This window comes from Chiloscyllium plagiosum, unplaced genomic scaffold (genome assembly GCF_037043375.1).
Source record: "Chiloscyllium plagiosum isolate Xiang-an unplaced genomic scaffold, Cpla_swu_hap1 HiC_scaffold_5, whole genome shotgun sequence".
In the NCBI taxonomy this organism is placed as follows: Eukaryota; Metazoa; Chordata; class Chondrichthyes; order Orectolobiformes; family Hemiscylliidae; genus Chiloscyllium; species Chiloscyllium plagiosum.
In genome coordinates, this window is record NW_028270143.1 from 71,693,000 (window position 1) to 71,712,747 (window position 19,748).

Here is a 19,748-nt window from a genome sequence, read left to right on the forward strand (position 1 = left end):
TATATTCAATTGTTACATTATTTTGACTTATGTATGTTAGTTGTTAGTTGTAAACTCTCCTGCAGTTCCTGGGATTCTGCCAAACACAAAATCATTTGGGTATGGATCGAGCCCAGCTTCTGATCAAACCAACATTGGAAGTTTGAGTCCTGTCTGGAGGAACAAAGCAGCTCTGAGCTCAGAGCAAATATTAGGTATGAGAGACTGTTAATTCTTAAACATTGAGAGGTTATTGCAGAAGCTTGGAAAAAGCTTTTAATAGTACAGAACCTATTGATCCAAATCCTTCCTGGAAGCAAACTTTGAAATTTTGTATGAATCACTGTCAAACACCTTGTGACTATTATCTATTCAGACATTACTCAAAACAGTACTCTGCCAATAATTTATTGCATTTCATATTTAACTCATTAAAGCTATCTTCCTGTATAATTCAATTTTCTGCTTCGAAAAGGGATCAAACACAATCTTAGCATCTGTTACTGATACTGCACTTGTAGGCATAGCCAGATCATCACCTCACATTGCCATAGAGTTATAGAACTTGGGTTTGATCCCAAGTTAGAGTGCATATTTTGATGTGATACAATATTCCTTCTTTATATGCCAATACTTCATGTATTTGAAATGTACCTTATTTTCGAGGTATTTTTGTAAAGCTGGTTGTTTAACAATTTTGCAGGGGCTGTGTTTGATTTATCTGTGGCATTTAGTTACCACCATCAGCTATGCTACTTTCATAGGGATTGTTAGGAAATACCCATATTGGATCTACTGTTTTATGCCTACCAGAAGTCAGCACTAAAATGGCATCATGCTGCTTTAGGAGCAGGTCACCACCAGCCATTTTAGATGTTAGAGAGGAAATTGATATTTGTGCCACCACAAGGAAGATTGCAGTGTTCACCATTTTGGTTAGTTGGTTGCTCTTTCAACTTTTCAAATGTTACGTGGAGTCACGACAATGCTGGTTGATCACTCCTTCATGTCAGCCATCAATTCTAAAGATTTGACGGGTGATTTTACAGCTGGCTTTCTTTCCTGATTCCAACCTTTCCCATTTTTCTAGGCTGGGAACAAGTGCCATTACATGAACCACTGGGTTTCAGTATTCAGCCTTCTAATTGTGTCATGATAGTCTGGTAATTTGTTACCTGAATTAAATTTACTTTGTCAATTTTTTTTTGTTTCAAAATGTTAAAAGGCCTATCATTGAGCTAGATGGAATTTGTGATAGAATTGTTATGTTTCAATAGGAGAGAAAAGAAAACCTACAGAACCACTTACTATGGAAGACGCCAAGAGACAAAGAGTTTTGGGAGATATCCCAATGGAGTTAGTGAATGAAGTAATGTCAACTATCACAGATACAGCTGCTATGTTGGGTCCAGAGGTAAGTATTCCACATGTTATTTTCTATTGAAGTTTACTTGCCAGGAACCACATTGAGCAAACTTCAGTTTTGTTACTGGAAGTTATGTTCGTATGTCAGTTTTAAATAAAGGAATTCTTTATCCTTTATCTGTCTTCCTCTTCTTTCATTTTCGCTCCCCCACCAAAAACCTTAGTTGTCAAGGTTTTGATGAATATGAGATTTCAACATAAAAATGAAAGGTTTATATTTCTGTGTGTAGCTTTATTACAATACAGTTGAGATGTATTCTGTAATGCCAAACTAAAGTTCCTCATTTTGCTTTTAATGTTTGAGTGAAAGTGAATAAATTGATTTCCGTGTGTTAAGAATTAACCTAATAGCTTATTAAGAAGCATTTATTCAAAATTGGTTACTTGTCAAAATTTGCAAACCTTTGAAGCACAATTTCTACATTATATTTTATCAAAAGTAGGGAAGTTAAATAAGAATTAAGTCTTGAGTTTAAGATAGCATGAATACATTATCTATAACATTTAAGTTCCTGATTTAGTTATGACTTCCTCCTTATTCAATGTTTGATATTTTGAAATGATGTTTCACTATTTTGCACTTCTTGCATGCAGAAAAAGTTGAGTCATAGAGTCATAGAGATGTACAGCATGGAAACAGACTCTTCTGTCCAACCTGTCCATGCCGACCAGATATCCCAACTCAATCAAGTCCCACCTGCCAGCACCCAGCCCATATCCCTCCAAACCCTTCCTATTCATATACCCATCCAAATGCCTCTTAAATGTTGCAGTTGTACCAGCCTCCACCACATCCTCTGGCAGCTCATTCCATACACGTACCACCCTCTGCATGAAAAGGTTGCCCCTTAGGTCTCTTTTATATCTTTCCCCTCTCACCCTAAACCTATGCCTTCTAGTTCTGGACTCCCCGACCCCAGGGAAAAGACTTTGTCTATTTATCCTATCCATGCCCCTCATAATTTTGTAAACCTCTATAAGGTCACCCCTCAGCCTCCGATGCTTCAGGGAAAACAGCCCCAGCCTGTTCAGCCTCTCCCGAAAGCTCAAATCCTCCAACTCTGGCAACATCTTTGTAAATCTTTTCTGAGCCCTTTCAAGTTTCACAACATCTTTCTGATAGGAAGGAGACCAGGATTGCACGCAATATTCCAATAGTGGCCTAACCAATGTCCTCTTCAGCCGCAACATGACCTCCCAACTTCTGTACTCAATACTCTGACCAATAAAGGAAAGTATACCAAACACCTTCTTCACTATCCTATCTACCTGCGACTCCACTTTCAAGGAGTTATGAACCTGCATTCCAAGGTCTCTTTGTTCAGCAACACTCCCTAGGATCTTACCATGAAGTGTATAAGTCCTACTAAGATTTGCTTTCTCTAAATACAGCACCTCGCATTTATCCGAATTAAACTCCATCTGCCACTTCTCAATCTGTGTTGCTCAGGTATTCATGATATTAATTGCAATTTGATTAAAAGTATAAAGATGCAATTGAAAAATGTTGTTTATCTTGTTCATTACAAGACCAGCTTGCTATCAGCACATGCAGCCAGAGATGAAGCAGCAAGGCTTGAAGAAAGAAGGGGTGTAATTGAGTTCCACGTTGTGGGAAACTCACTCAGCCAAAAGCCAAACAAGAAAATGATGATGTGGTTAGTTGGATTACAGAATGTTTTCTCCCATCAATTACCCAGAATGCCCAAGGAATACATCACTCGGCTTGTTTTTGATCCGTGAGTACATGGCTGCTAATGTAAAAATAGTATCTCAATTTGGTTAATCTCTAGTATTGGTTTGTTAATTGAACTGAAAAACATTTGCTTATCATGTGATAAGGCTCAAACCTTTAACCTTAATGAGGAATAAATTAATCTTGTGTGATAGCACATATTGGATGACAGGGAATGTTAATCCATTTTACACCTAAATTTCTTTTCCATTGATATCCAAGATCCATATCATTCCATTATCCAACTTTTGTTTATGTTTTAAGAATTGCGGTATTTTACTTAATGATGATAGTAATACATTCAGTCACATAGAGTTTGTTGACTTTAATTAGCTTTGAAGGTTGAGTGGATCCTATTTTAGTCTCTAACTTATTCTGTTATAACATACTTGGTTACCAGCGTACAGCATGATTCAGCACAGAAGTTAACTTTTCAGATCCAATTTCATAAATCAAGAGATCATAGGCATCTCTGTGAACTCTTTCAGAACTGCTTCGTGATAATCTGTCTATTCTTGAAGTGTATAGTGAGGTTTGAATAAAAACAGAATTAGAGAAATAACAGGAATATAATGAACCAAAATTAATTTAACGTTGATGCCTGATTTGTAGTAAAGTCAACAGTCTGAATGGTTTGATGTGTTCATCCTTTTAATTAATGACGCTATTTGGAACAGAAGTACAAAAAAAATTGGAAACTTCTATACTAATATTTACTTTAGCTGAAAATGTGCAATTTGCTTAAATCAGTGGCAAGGCCAGTTAGTCTGAACTTCAGCTAAGTTCACATACAAAATAAGCATTTTAAACATTTCAGGAGCTCTTTATTGTGATAGGTACTCCTGAGTTTCAAATTAAATAAACTTATTTTGGGACGGCATACTTGATGGTTTGCCATCTGAACCCTGTGTGCACATGACCATTAAGACATAGGAGTGGAAGCAAGGCCATTTGGCCCATTGAGTCCACTCCACTATTTAATCATGGCTGATGGGCGCTTCAATTCCACTTACCCACACTGTCCCCATAGCCATTAATTCCTTGCGAGATCAAGAATTTATCAATCTCTGCCTTGAAGACACCCAACGCCTGGTATCCATCGCACACCGTGGCAATGAATTCCACAGGCCCACCACTCTCTGGCAGAAGAAAACATCACTGAAGGTAACACGTAATCTCCTTTGATCAGCGTCTCGACCTTCAGAGATTAACATCACTGCACAAGAGCAATTTTTAAATCTCAATCATTTACCATGAGAAATATTTGCGAAGCTTAAATAGAGGCCCACGAAAAGATTAGTGAAGTTTGAAGTCATTTTGTTTAATTTTATCATAGTAAGCACAAGACCCTTGCTTTGATCAAAGATGGCCGTGTGATTGGCGGTATTTGTTTCCGGATGTTTCCAACGCAAGGCTTTACAGAGATTGTGTTTTGTGCTGTAACATCTAATGAACAAGTGAAGGTAAGCCTGAATTTAAAAGGTAATTAGTAACCTGTATTCATCAGCATGTATTTATTTAAAATCTAATTACATTAAAGTTTAAGTTCATTATAAATTATGGAGGTGATAAATCCTGCAAGTTCCTTCCTAACAGTGCTGCAGAGACGCATATCACCCCCACATTGCAGCAGCTTAAGAAGGTGGCTCACAACCACCCTCCTGAGAGCAATCTGGAATGGGTAATTTATCTGGTGTATATGGTAGAAATGACAAATAAAAGCTACTCTACTCTCTCTACTCTGTGTCAATTTCAGGAAGTTTCCTCCATGATCTCTAGAGAGTTATATCATGTAGTTCTCTGCTGTTTATCTCATTACGTTTACCTCTGTGGTACCACACTATCATGTGCACAGCAGTGGTGAACTTTCTTGCCTCTGCCAGTAAGTTCTGAGATTCACGCTGTCTGTGCCATGTTTAAAGCCTGGCTGTGCACCAGGCCGAGAATTGTCAGCCGGAAATAGCCCTTCACTGTACACGTAGTGGGAGGGAAATGAAAAAGGAACACTTCTGAGGGCACATTGGTGACAGGAGTGACAGTTCATTGGAAAAAGGTCACATTTGTACAAATATTGCCACTTTATAGCATCTCCCGTCTGATCAACTGCATTTGTAATTGCAGCTACACAGGCTACCCATCCTTGATTCCATATTGTGTTAGAATCCTTTCTGAAGGAGCTCTACTCTTTTCCACCATCTAATTAGTAATGTTAGTTTCTGAATCTAGTTTACTGTTGTTTATTAGCTTAGCAAACAACAACTAACTAACCACAGACTGAGATTGGAACTCAGTTTGTAAGGCTAAGTTAAAAGTTAGTTTTATCCATTGAGCCACCTGTGAAGCTGTAAATAAAGACTCAAACCATTGATACACAACAGAGTTGAATTTATGAGTCACAATCTTCACTGTCAAACTCTGTTATACTGAAACACTTGAAAGATAAATTATGGGCTTATTAAAGTATTTTTCCTGTAAAAGTTATTGAGGTGTGCTTCTGTAAATAAGCAGTGGTATAATTTTATTTTGTTAATAAGTATTAATGGAGAGGTTACCAATGGTCAAATGCTTGTTCTTTAGGGCTATGGAACCCATCTAATGAATCATCTGAAAGAATATCACATCAAACATAACATTCTGAACTTTCTGACTTATGCAGATGAATATGCAATTGGCTACTTCAAAAAGCAGGTATGTCATTTAGGCTGTTGATTCTATGCTCTTCAAAGAGTTGTATATTACAATGGAACAGTTCGCGCATAGTTAGTGATGAGAAATCTAAATGAAATGTTTTAACAAGATGTTCTAATTTTCATACAATGTAACAATTTACTCCTGGATCTTTTAGATTCACAGCACCATGAACAAAACTGCAGCTGCAGAAAGAAAAATATTGGGAATGTACTGTCCCAATCCCACACATTTTTTTTTTGATCTGCCATTGTATTTCCTGGGCTTTTAAAATAGTAAAAAGGTGGGATCTTCATGGTTGCATGCAGAATTGTTATAGTGAGTCTAGGAGAAATAGATATGATCCCTGACAATCCACAGGAATATTGGAGGCTGCTGCCAGCGTAGGCTTTCCAGAACAGTGATCATTTGCTTTTCCACACATACTCCACCTCCCGTCACTCCCTAACCCCCCACCCCACTCCATGTCCATTGCCCATAGCACCTACATCAGTTTTCTGCAGTCATTACTGAGACGTGTCAACACCGATTACAACGGCTTGTGGTCCACTTCGCATGATAGTACACCAGCCTGAAGCAAGTCAGCTGCAGCAGGGCATTTAATTTACCAGTGGCATATTAATGTAGTCTACCTCTGATACTTTGGATCTCCTGCTGGCAAGAACAACTAGTCAAACTGCAGTCTGCACATTCCAATGCCTGAAGTTAATGTCCATTCCTTGCTCTCACATTTTAATTTCCATACTTCAGGAGAATATGATTTGTCATAGCACATCTACACTGGAATTTCCATAAACAATGGGGAAAAGCTAAAAGAAGTGTTATTTAAAAAATTATGGTATTTTCCACAGTTGTCTAGATATTCTGGCTATTGAGTAGGACTCTTCGGGAAGTTCATACCTGGGAATCTTAAAGTACAAGAAAATATTCAGTGTATCCAGTTCACTTAAGAAATTCAGGGATATTAATGTATTTAGTGCAAAAGAAAGTTTAAGCATAACTGTCTCACTTCTGAAAAAGAATCATTAATGGGATGTGGTCATCATTAGACTCTTAATTTCAGATTTATATTGAATTCGAATTCCACTATCTGCCATAGTGAGATTCAAACTGGGTCCCCAGGCATTAGCTAAGTTTCTGGATTAACGTATCACTAGGCCATTGCCTCCTCCGCCTAATCAAGAATAATAGCTTTCTTGCTCACTACATATTATTATCAAGTTTACAATGTCTTAGACGTAAATATTGTAAGTTCACTATCTTTATAATGAAGTGAAAATTACATTCCAATTTCAAGGAATAATTTTTCTAAATTGACTGATTGCATTATGCTGCAAACTAATTGGATTGTTCACAATGTATACTCCAGTAGACCTAAAGGTAGCCACTGTAATAGAGTTTAACTGCACTTGCAAATACCAGTACGTCTTACTAACACTCAAAGTTTGTAGATTTTGCCACTTGAAAAATGTTTAAATCTGAAGCTATTTAATTAAATAACTGGACTTAAAATTCCAACCAATTTAATTATGTTACAAATCTGAGACATTATTACTTCCTGTTGTTATTATATAGTGCACCAATTTTGTCGACAAGTTTTATTTGGGGGTAGCTGTCACCAAGGAGCAGTGAACAATGACCACCATTTAAGATCTTTCTGCCAAAGTACAATGGGGAGCCGTTCAGTTATCCGACCCTCTCAGTGCCTCAAATGTATGTAAATACTGTCCTGTACAAGTAAGGAATGCCTTGGGTTTTTTGCAATTACAGGGAATGCCAAATTCCAATGTTTGTTTAGTCTTCATGTGCAAAGACTACAGAACTGTTTCAGTAACTGTGTATGAACATAAAGTTTATTTTTGTGTATAAAGTATATTTTTGCAAATAAAAAAATCTCAGAAAAGTTTTAAATTACTACAAAGTAATTGTCAACATGTTGTCTTTGAGCAGTTTGACATTTATTTTGTTGTTTTCTGATATTCTGTATTATTTCAGGGATTCTCTAAGGATATAAAAGTTCCAAAAGTCAAATATGTTGGTTACATTAAAGACTATGAAGGTGCCACTCTGATGGGCTGTGAATTGAATCCAAGGATCCCGTACACCGAGTTCTCAGTGATCATAAAGAAACAGAAAGAGGTACTGCGTGCCTATTTTTGCTGATATTTTACTTCTGATCAGTTAGTAAGAAAAAATGCAATTTTCAATGTGCAGTTAAAGTTTTTTGTTGTGTGACATTTATGGTGCCTGATCCACAATGGCCCAGAAGCACTTTTATTATGCCATCTTCTGCTCATCACCTCATTAATTATATTGCAGACCTCTTGGGCATCTTTCTTGGGGAGAATTGTGCAGTTGGAGTGGTCCAAGTGCACGTCACTGCCAGGATCTTTCAACGTTCGCACCTCTGGCACCTCATTTGAAGCCCAGCTGCACCCCACTTCAGATGCAGCCAGCCATGAACTTGCCTTTACACTGTGGTGCTGAACCATTATTACAGAGCACATGTCCAAAAGGAAATAAAAGATCGCTCCCCACTTCGGGGACAGGAACCTGGAGGTGTTGTTATGCAGGGTGGTGAACAATACTTTCTCTAGCCAACCACCAAAAGAATCAATGCTACCTGACCCAAACAGCCTGGACTGAAATTGTGCCAAGTGTTCTTCACCTATCAGAAAACTCTTTTATTAATATTCCGTTTTACACAGTTGCTAATAGCATCAGAAAGAGGAAACTGTTGGAAATCCTCAACGTCACCTCCACCTTGGAGGAGGAAGCCAATGAACCCTTGAAGGTTTGCACTTTCACCAACTCAGAGACCTTCACTTGGGCAGGCACTGTTTCTGGGTTGGATCTGGGAGCATGATCCAGTGAGCATATCACTGATATGTCTCCGCAGTCAACTCAAGAAGCAACACCTCAGGACTCTAACACGTAGAGGATTGCCTGAGACCAGACAGCAATTCAGGTCCAGGCACAAGATGAGCCTCTGTTTTCAGCCATTAATGACTTATAAACTGCAGAAACAGACACAGGAAGTCAGAGGCAGTCAGTGACTTTAATCAAAGGATGGAGTAGTCCATCAACAATATCATTATCATGCTGGCTGTAGCATGTCCGTGTTTGGCTGCCTCCATGGACAGGTTGAATATGGATAGCAAGGTCCAGCACATTCAGTGTCCAGCTGGATATACACTGGGATCTATACTCGATCATTATAGCCATGGATGGTCTGCACCAGTACCACGGTGAGAGGAGGTCACAGTCCGCTATCTCACTCGAGGTGCCCCTTTTTTCTCAGGAACAGTGAGGTACCTACTGGGTGTCTGTAAGCAGGTTATTGCTGAATGAGTGCTGCTTGATAGCACTGTTGATGACGCCATCCATCAATTTATTGATAATCAAGAGTAAACCGATGGGGGTGGTAATTAGCTGGGGTGGATTTATCCTGCTTTTTGTGTGAAGGGTATACCTGAACAATTTTCCACGGTGTTGGGTAAATGCCCATGTTTTAGCTGTACTGGAACTGATTGGCTAAGGGTGTGGCAAGTTCTGGAAATCAAATCTTCAGTATTATTGTCAGGATGTTGTCAGGGCCCATAGCCTTTTCAGTATTGTGTCTTCAATTGTTTCTTCATATCACAATGAGTGAATGACATTGGCTGAAGACTGGCATCTGTGATGCTGAGGACCTCTGGGAGAAGTTGAGATGTAGGATCCTTCAGCTGTTCTATCAGAAAAATGTTGCGAATGCTTCAACCTTATCTTTTGCACTGATGTGCTGGGCTGTCTCATCATTGAGGGTGGGGATATTTGAGGAGCCTTTCTTTTCCAGTGAGTTGTTTAATTGTCAATCACCATTCATGACTGGATTTGGTAGGACTGCAGAATTAGATCTGACTCATTGGTTGCTTCAGCAGTATGGCACCCAAGTAGTCCTGTTTGGTAACTTCACTAGGTTGACAGCTCATTTTTAGACATCGCTGGTGCTACTCCTGGTATGCTCTTCTACACTCTCCAGTGAACCAGGGTTGATTCCCTGGCTTGCTGTTCACGGTGGAGTGGGGATATGCTGGGTCATGAGGCTACAATTGTGTTGGAGTATAATTCTGCTGCTGCTACTAATGTCTCACATTGTCTCATCGACGCCCAGTCTTGAGTTGCTAGATCTGTTCAGTCTGTCCGATATAGCACAGTGATAGAGCCACATAACATGATGTAAGGTACTCTCAATGTGCAGACAGAACCTCGGTTCCACTAGGTCTGTTTGGTAGTCAGTCTTACCAATATGGTCGTGGGCAGATGCATCTGGAGCAGACAGATCGGTAAGGATGGGGTCAAGTATGTTTTTCCCATTTGTTGGTTCGCTCACCAGCTGTCACAGACCCAGTCTAGCAGCTATGTCTTTTAGGATTTGACCAGGTCATCAGTGATGTTGCTGCTGAGCCACTCCTGTGGTGGACATTGAAATCCCCCACTCAGAGTACAGTTAACATCCTTGCCATCCTCAGTGCAATGTTAATATCAGATTTCAGATCAGGCCTGGGGCATGTTGCAGAGATTAGAAATCATGGCCAGTGCTTAAGGGAGGCTGTTAGCAGCAGAAGAGAGTCCAATGATTTGCTGGATGAACCAAGAGAGAACTTCTGATCCCTACCCATGTGTGCTATAAAAAAGCATTTAGCTTCTGCAAGCAGTTGCCCCCATCTCTATTTTGTTGTTTAGTTTCATGATCACTCAGAAACCATGTGAGTTCAATGTAAACATATTGAAATGCCCTGGTCTCTTAATGGCAAAAAGTGTACATATGTTAGATTGGGGAATTGTCCGCTTTATTTTTGTTTAAGTTCCCCAAGTTATAGAGTTATAGAAATGTACAGCACAGAAACAGACCCTTCAGTCCAACTTGTCCATGCCGACTGTTGCCAAGTGAACATCAAGGTTCTCATTTTTCTCACTGTGTATGATCCTGTTCTCCTGTGACTTTAAATCCCCCTTTTTCATTTTCTGTCTTACTATTCTGTCTTTCATCGTCCACCTGAACAGCATCTCTCATTTCTGCTGAGCACTCTATTCTTAAATTCAGACCCAACAATATTGACGTTTTTTTCTTTAGCGGAGATATGGATGAGGTGTTGGAAGGAAATACGTGCGGTTAAAGTTTTATTGGAATCAGCATTGGGGTTCTCTGTTCATCTTGATCTGTTTTGCTGCATGTTCCCTGACTTCTGTGTTCCCACTTAGACAAGAGACTTTGCAGCATTTTACTTTTTGCATATGCTAATTTTCTTTCTTTGCCTCACTATGATGATATTTCATCAGGTCCCTGCTTCTCTATTAAGGAGATGGCAGGTAATTTAATCAATTTCCTGTCCATGATCTGTATTTCTGTTTATCTTTCCCAGCTTCTTGTCTTTTGCCACCCTACCAAAGGACTTACTTGTATTTTATTTTCAATTTTTAGATTAGATCCCCTACAGTGTGGAAACAGGCCCTTTGGGCCAACCAGTCCACACCAACCCTCCGAAGAGTAACCCACCCAGACCCATTTCCCTCTGACTAATGCACCTAACACTATGGGCAATTTAACATGGCCAATTCACCTGAACTGCATATCTTTGGACTGGGGGAGGAAACCAGAGCATCCGGAGGAAACCCATGCAGACACAAGGTGAACGTGCAAACTCCACACCTACAATCACCCGAGGCTGGAATCGAACCTGGATCCCTGGCACTGTAAGGCAGCAGTGCTAATCACTGAGCCACCGTGCCGCCCTTAAACTAAGGCAGCGCCCTTATTGTTACAAAAGACAGAGAAACTCAGCAGTAATATGAAAAAAAGAACTACAGATGCTGGAAATCTGAAAAAAAACAAACTGTTTTAGAAACTGAGTAGGGTCTGTCAGCATATATGGAGTTAATGTTTCAGTACCAGAGACCCTTCATCAGAATTCAAAATTCTCATTTCTCTCACTATATATGAGAAACTCAGAAGGCCTGGCTGCATTTGTGGACAGGGAAACTGAGTTACTGCTTCAAATTAAAATCATAATAGTAATCATAATATTAATAACATTCAGAATCAGAACTCCTAATATTAACTTTTCTCCATATAGACCTTGATGGACCTGGTCTAGCGCTTCCTCTTTATTATGTCCTAATTATTTTCCTAGTTGCCCAGGAGTGGTACAGTAAATAAAGAAGCAGTTTAATTTATTTCTTCTTCCTAATTATTGTGCTGCTTCTCTTTTTGTTTTAAGATTATAAAGAAGTTGATAGAAAGAAAACAAGCACAGATTCGAAAGGTGTACCCAGGACTCTCTTGCTTTAAAGAAGGAGTGCCACAGATTCCTATTGAAAGTATACCTGGAATAAGTAAGCAACCTAACACAGGTTTGAAGTATTTACACTAATCTTTATAACAGTTCGCCTTACACGACCTGTGCTAGTATTTAAAATTTAATATGAGTTTTATGGAGTAGAGCTAAAAGGCTGATTTAATTTATCTACAGGGGAATCTGGTTGGAAGTCGAGTGGAAAAGAAAGAGGGTAAGTCTGTTCTGGAAAAAATAAATTGGTATAATTATACAGGAGGAAGGTATTTATGTAGATTGTGCAAAAGCAGGATCATTTTAAGGTGTGATTGAATATATTAAATGTATTTACGATCAGACAAATGTCGAATGAGCAAAAATTCCCTCCAGGTGACCACTGTAAAGAACAAAGTTTTTGGTCCTCTGCATAAATTCTGCTCCTTTCCACTAATCTGTTCTCTCAGTCATTCAATTGAACCAAATTATATAAATCTTTGGTCCTCAATTTGACCCACAATTGACCTTCAAGCCTTATTAGTAATTCTTTATATCCATAATGATCCATCCTTGCAGATGATTGGGTTTACAGAATCCTTTTGAACCCTTTGTTTTCCTCACAAGGTTCCCTATAGTGAAAACATTGATTGACCGCTGGTAGAAGTGGTAGCAGTTCATTGGTTCAAACCTTCTCTGACTTGCCATTTTCTTTCACTGGCTGCTCCTATTCTTGGAACAAAGGATCTGTATAGTGCAGAAAGAGGCCATATGGCCCATCAACTCTGCACCGGCCCTTCGAAGAGCATCCCACTGCCCACCGCAAAAGACATTTGGGAGGGTCTATGAATAGGGAAGGTTTGGGGGGATATGGACCAAATGCAGGCAAGTGGGACTACTTTAGTTTGGAAACATGGGCTGCACGGTGGCTCAGTGGTTAGCACTGCTGCCTCACAGCACCAGAGACCTGGGTTTATACCAGCCTCGGATGACTGTCTGTATGGAGTTTGCACATTCTCCCTGTGTCTGTGTGGGCTTCCTCCCACAATTCAAAGATGTGCAGGTTAGGTAAATTCGCCATGCTAAATTGCCCATAGTGTTCAGCAATGTGTAGGTTAGGTACATTATTCAGGGGTAAACTGTACAGTAGAGGAATGGGTCTGGGTAGGTTACCCTACAGAGGTTCAGTGTGGACCTGTTGGGCCAAAGGGCCTGTTTCCACACTGTAGGGATTCTATGGACTAATTAGATCGGCAGGTCTATTTCCAAGCTCTCTGACTCTATGGCAAATCCGTCTAGCCTGCACATCTCTGGACACCCCAGGGCAATTTAACATGGCCAATCCATCTAACCCACATATAGAGTATACGACACAGAAACAGACCCTTCAGTCCATGCCGAACATAATCCCAAACTAAAGTAGTCCCACTTGCTTGCACCTTGCTGATATCTCTCCAAACCTTTTCTATTTTTGCATCTTTGTACTCTGGGAGGAAACTGGACCACCCAGTGAAATTGGTTGACATTGATCTTAGTTTTGATGATACATTGCTATTTAGGTCACTTAAATGAACTGTAGCTGCTGCAGACCTGAAGCAGAAACCAAAATCACTGTCAAAACTCAGCAGGTCCAGCAGCATTTGTGGATAGAAAGCAGTGTTACTGTTTCAAGTCTTAGTGACCCTTCTTCAGAACTGAAAAGCGAAGTTGGTATTTTGAGTCCAGTGACACAATTGGTACCTACTTCCTATGCACTGATATTGTTAGTGTAGTCCTAATGGAGGCTTTGAGAATGTCTTTGAACATTTCCTTTGCGCCAAGTGTGAACTCCTTCCCTGATATTGCTTTGAGTAGAGCACCTGTTAGGGCAGTCTTGAGTCAAGCATTGTGCCAATATGCCCTTCCATCTCAACTGATGTGAGATTATGATGATCTCCATGTTTGGTGTGTCTGTACCTTGGAAAACATGTTTTTTTTTGTCCTCTCACTTATTCCACAAGATCCTTCTAAGACAACATTATTGATGTTGTTCTACAGCTGTCCAAGATTCAGCACCATAGATTTGGAAGGCAAGATGCTGGTATGAATCTCCATCTCCAATGTGAAAATATATGGTTAACCTTTCAGACTCTATTCCTGTCAAAACAGACATCAGACAGTGGAAAAGTGGGTGTGGGGCGTTATTCTTAACCTACCAGGCACTAAGAATAATCTACATTAATCTGTTCACGGTCAAGGGTTTGGACCAAGCATAAGAAGGTGGTCACTGGTCTAGAGTTTTAATTCCAGAAGAAGGCGACTCATTACTAATTAACCATCTAATTGCTGGAAAATGAGGTGAGCTCTTCACCTTAGTAGGCCATGGGCTTCCCTCCTGGAAATTGTCCTGCTATTTGAGCTTAATGGGAAAATTCCACCTCCTGTTTTCTGTGTTGAGTTTCATGTGAATTATTTGTCCAGACTGAAAGTTTTTTAGTATCCACCAGTAATTTATTACAGTCATCCTGAGTATTTATCTTTCTATCTTTTAAGAATAATACCAGAATTCATTCTTTTGAGCAAACCTTGATTCACTGTACTGGAAGGCACTAGTTTGCTGTATTTTGGCAGCATCCACTGTTGACATCATAAAAGAATATCACTGATAATAGCAATTGCACCCAGTGATGTGGATGAGTGGACTGCCAAATTCTTTTTATTTTCCTGTTCTACACTATCAGAGCGCTCCTTGCAGCAGATCCTACAATGTGCTTTGACAAAAAAGATGGTCTGTGGTGACATTTTTCAGTCACTGACAAAACTGTGATATTCTCCAATGTCAAGTCAGTGATGCTAAATTGTTTGCTCCAGTGTAGTTACATTGATCAGTATAGCCCTAACTTGCTATTTGGTTCAGAGTTGCACTTTTTAACATGCATGCTGACAAGAGACAAATGGTTTCTGAGTGTTGTATCAAATATAATGTATGTCATTTTAATAATGTCCATCGGCTTGTCATTGCAAAAATAGCCAGTTTTATCCTACAAGATGAAATGCAGAACTGGGTACACGATCATCTTGCAGGATGGGTCATTTGGACTTTCAGTATATGTTCAAATATTAGACTTACTACTGTTAGAATGCATAAATTTTAATTTTCGATAGGTGAAATCTTGTATGTGCAGCTATTAATACCTTCAAAAGAAAAACATAATGCTGTGCATTCAGTATTTTTGTGACTTTTTTTAAGAGGGTAAGTCCGTAAACATGAACTAATTACAAAAGCAGCAAGTGTGTTGTTTTGAAATTATTTTGAATACTTACAGCCATTTTTCTTTTACTTTTGGTCCAGTAACTCCGAACACTTGAATTAAGAGATTCTAATGCAGGTTATTTAAAAACTAAAATTTGACTCTTTTGTTTCAGTAAAGACTCCAGAGACCCTGACCAGCTTTACAATATCTTTAAAAACATCCTGCAACAAGTAAAGGTAAACAGTGACTTTGATCTTTACAGCTGTTACTTATCATATCGATTTTCTCCACTTAGAAACTAAAATTCTGAATTGTTTTCAATTAATAGAGTCACCAAAGTGCTTGGCCATTTATGGAACCAGTTAAAAAAACTGAAGCCCCTGGTTATTATGAAGTAATTCGCTTTCCAATGGGTATGTAAGATCTATTTCATTAAGCTTCAATGATGAATCTAACCTAAAAATGACTTTTGCGTTAAAATTGTAAAATGTTACAGATTTGCGTTGAAAACTTTGTTGTGGAAGACAGCACCTTCCAAGCCCACAACCATTTCCATCTAGAAGGACAACAGCAGCACAGTTCATTAATGGCATTTAGGGAAGGAAAAAATACTGCTATCCTTACCTGGACTGGTCTACATGCGATTCCACACCCACAACAATGTGGTTGGCCTCTGGATGGGAATTTACAAATGGGCAATAAGTATTGGCCCAGCCAGCGATGCCATCATCCTGTGAATGAAAAGAAAAGCTACATGGGTACACCACCACCTTCAAATTCCCCTCCAAGCCACCTGCCATCCTGACTTGGAAATATGTTACTGTTCCTTCACTGTCACTGGGTCAAAATCCTGATAAATCCCTTCTTAATGGCATTGTGGGTCAACCTACAGTAGGTGGATTGCAGTGGTTCAAGAAGGCTGCTCACTACCACCTTCTCAAAGGTAGCTAGGGATGGGCAAAACCTGCTAGCCAGCCAGCGACACCCAGGTAGTAGTGCTGCTGTCAAGCCACCTTAGGTATTGAACGTTGAAGTCCTCCACCCAGAGTACTTTCTGCACCCTTGCCACCCTCTGTGGTTTCTTCTCATTTTCAAAACGAGCGCTGATTCATTGGCCAAGTGAGAGGTAGTAAGTGGTAATCAGCAGGAGGTTTACTTTACTGCCCTCAAGTACATTGCTGCCTGGTTGGATCTGCAGAAGTTAATAAGGAAATTAGTTAGAGGGAAAAGCATATTTGAGTTCATCCTCACCAATATGCCTGCCACAGATGCATTTGTCCACGACAGTACTGGAAAAAGTAACCACCACACAGTCCTTCTGGAGACAAAGTCCCATCTTCAATTGAGAATACATTCCTGATACATCATATCATGTGGCACTATCACCATGGTGGTTGGGATCAACTTTGAACAGATCTAGCAACTCAATACACCCTAGGCATCCGTGAGGAGCTGTGGGTCATCATCAGCAGTAGAATTATACTCCAACACAATCTGCAACCTTGGGGCCTGGTATATCCCTCACTTGACCATTTCCAGTAGACCAAAAGATCAACTCTGATTCAATGAGAGTGCAAGAGGGCATGCCTGAAACAGCAGCAGGCATGCCTAAAATTGAGGTGTCAATCTGGTGAAACTACAAAACAGGACTACCCACATGCCAAACGCTAAAAGGTTTCTTGATCTTAGATCATCCCTTTCAATTGTGCCAATGCCATAATTAACTACCAGAGCCACACCCTACACGCCCCCATCCCCACTACAGATGCCACTTTCCCCAGTACTGCCAGTGGTCTGTCAAGTGGAACACACTTCTCCTAAAACAGTTTTTGAGTCAGAGTCAGAGTAATTTGCTGCATCGCTCCGCATACTGACTATGCAGGACCACTTACCAACAATGCAGGCAGAACAAAGCCTCTACAAGGGACTTGCTGACTGGAACTTCATCGTCCCATTGCAAGCTCATTTCCAGTCCTGATCAGAAATCCCAAATCCTGGCAGCAGGCAGGCAACACAGCCATGTGGGGCGGCATGGTTGCTCAGTGGTTTGCACTGCAGCCTCACAGCATCAGGGACCTGGGTTTGATTCCCGTCTCGGGCGACTGTCTGTGTGGAGTTTGCACATTCTCCCTGTGTCTGCGTGGGTTTCCTCTGAGTGCTCTGGTTTCCTCCCACAATCTAAAAGATGTGCAGGTCAGGTGAATTGGCTGTGCTAAATTGCCAAGTCAGGAGTAAATATAGGGTAGGGGAATGGGTCTGGGTGAGTTACTCTTAGGAGTGTCTTTGTGGACTTGTTGAGTCAAGGGGCCTGTTTCCATATTGTAGGGAATCTAACCTAACCTGGACCTTTTGCTCATGTTGCAAAGAATGGTGTCAGTCCCTCTTAATATGATGTTCTTTACCATCACCACATTGCTACTTATTTCGCCAACCTATATGGCATCCTGAACCATGCAGTCCTCATTCTTATTCATGCAAGCCTAATAGAACCTCCGATCTGTGGGACAGTTACTGCCCTCTGAGTCTCATTTCCTTCATGACTCGTAGTCATATTTCCTGTCCCTGAATATTGACAAATCAGAAGACACTGTTCTCAACAGTATGACCCTCCTGGTAAAAGATTTCAGGAAACCTTTCCCCTTCTTGATGTGTCACATTGTCGGTAGTTCAGCCACCAGTTTGTAATCTGAGCTGAGGCTGCTTGAACCTCAAACATTTACCACAAACACATGTACCCTTCATGACAGGGACAAAGTATAATATGTGAGGTTATCCACTTTGGTAGCAAAAACGGAAAGGCAGATTATTATCTGAGTGGAAATAGGTTGGGAAAAGGGGAGGTGCAATGAAATCTGGGTGTCTTTGCAAGTAAACGTGGAGGTGCAGCAGGTCGTGGAAAAGGCAAATGGTATATTGGTCTTCATAGCAAGAGGATTCAAGTACAAGAGCAGGAAATTCTTACTGCAATTATACACAATCTTGGTGAGACCACACATGCACTATTGTGTGCAGTTTTGGTCTCCATATCTGAGGAAGGATGCTTTGACTACAGAGGGAGTATAACAAAATTTGATTCTTGGATTGGCTGGATTAGCGTATGAAGCAAGATTGTGGATTTGTTAGGATTATATGTACTGGAATTTAGAAGAATGAGGGGTAGTCTCATCGAAATCTATAAAATTCTCAAAGGATGAGACAGGGTAAACACAGGAAGGATGTTCCCAGTCACTGGGGAGTCCAGAACCAAGTGTCGCAGTTTAAGGACATGGAGTAGGCCATTTTTACAGAGATTAGGAGAACTTTCTTTACCCAGAGAATGGTCAGCCTGTGGAATTCACTGTCACAGAAAGCCAAAACATTGAATGGTTTCAAGAAGGAGTTAGCTATATTTCTTAGGGCTAAAGAACAAGCTCAAATGGCCAAATGGTCTTTTCCAGCTCCTTTTGACTATATTTCAATGTCTCGGTTTCTCCTCTTGCTTCCTGAGATTACACCTTTTAGCCCTAATTTTGTTTTTTTCCATCTTATTGCAATACTACATAACCTATTAATAGATACTTTTAAGAGGATCAGGCTACAGGGAATCTTCACCATTCAGTAAGATCATGGTCGAACCTCTTTACCAACCACAATTACTCATGCTATCTCCAAATCCTTGTGCTGCTGGTTAATTAAGGTAGGATAGCAACTCCTGTGCCAATCAGAAGTGACTGCCACATGCACACGCGCGCACCCACTCTCACTCAGAGACACTCATGGTGTGGTGCAGAGCTGCTTGCTTCCACAAAATCTCACGCAGCCAGTTTCCATTTAGCTCACTTCCATTTAGCCAGCTCTGCAATGAGACAGGACTTCCTCCTGGAGATAGAAAGACGTTCCCCCTCATGTTTCAAAGTGAAGGTGGGTTCACCTCTGAACGGTTATACTGTGATGTGGGAACCCAGCCTTTGGCATGTAATTCAGCCCCTGGAGTGTTGCACAGGTTTGCTTACCTTGCCGTACAAAGAATTTGTTCCTGAGAGGAATTCAACAAAAGTTTATTAGATTGATTGTTGGAATGACAAGGTTATTCTATAATGAGAGTCTTGAGTAGGATGAGATGATATTAAATCAATCTGGCATCAAGAAGAATGTGAGATGATTTCGTTGAAACATCAAATTTTTAGGGATTATAACAGGCTGGATGTTGAGAGGCTGTAGACCTGGGATCAGGGGTCGGACATTTAAGTCACAGATGAACATCCTCTGAGTAATCAGAGGATGTGAACTTCTGGAATTATTTATCCAAGAAGGGTAAGGAGGCTTACTCATTGAATATGTTCAAAATTGAAATTGGTGTATTTTTGGTGTAAAAGGAATCAAAGGTTTTGGAGATAGAAT

At 40.2% G+C, this 19,748-nt stretch overlaps 1 protein-coding gene across 5 annotated transcripts in view; it reads left to right on the forward strand.

The window, feature by feature from the left end:
- kat2b (K(lysine) acetyltransferase 2B) overlaps positions 1-19,748 on the forward strand; it is a 74,633-nt gene that overhangs the window by 45,341 nt on the left and 9,544 nt on the right. For 2 of the 5 annotated variants that reach the window (XM_043690216.2, XM_043690215.2), the window contains exons 8-17: positions 48-194; positions 1,257-1,393; positions 2,935-3,143; positions 4,476-4,602; positions 5,717-5,827; positions 7,823-7,966; positions 12,088-12,202; positions 12,340-12,376; positions 15,541-15,604; positions 15,697-15,781. In XM_043690216.2, coding sequence (XP_043546151.2) covers positions 48-194; positions 1,257-1,393; positions 2,935-3,143; positions 4,476-4,602; positions 5,717-5,827; positions 7,823-7,966; positions 12,088-12,202; positions 12,340-12,376; positions 15,541-15,604; positions 15,697-15,781 — 1,176 coding nt within the window. The remainder of the gene's footprint in view (positions 1-47; positions 195-1,256; positions 1,394-2,934; positions 3,144-4,475; positions 4,603-5,716; positions 5,828-7,822; positions 7,967-12,087; positions 12,203-12,339; positions 12,377-15,540; positions 15,605-15,696; positions 15,782-19,748) is intronic. The other 3 variants (XM_087987298.1, XM_043690217.2, XM_043690218.2) reach the window with 2 other exon arrangements.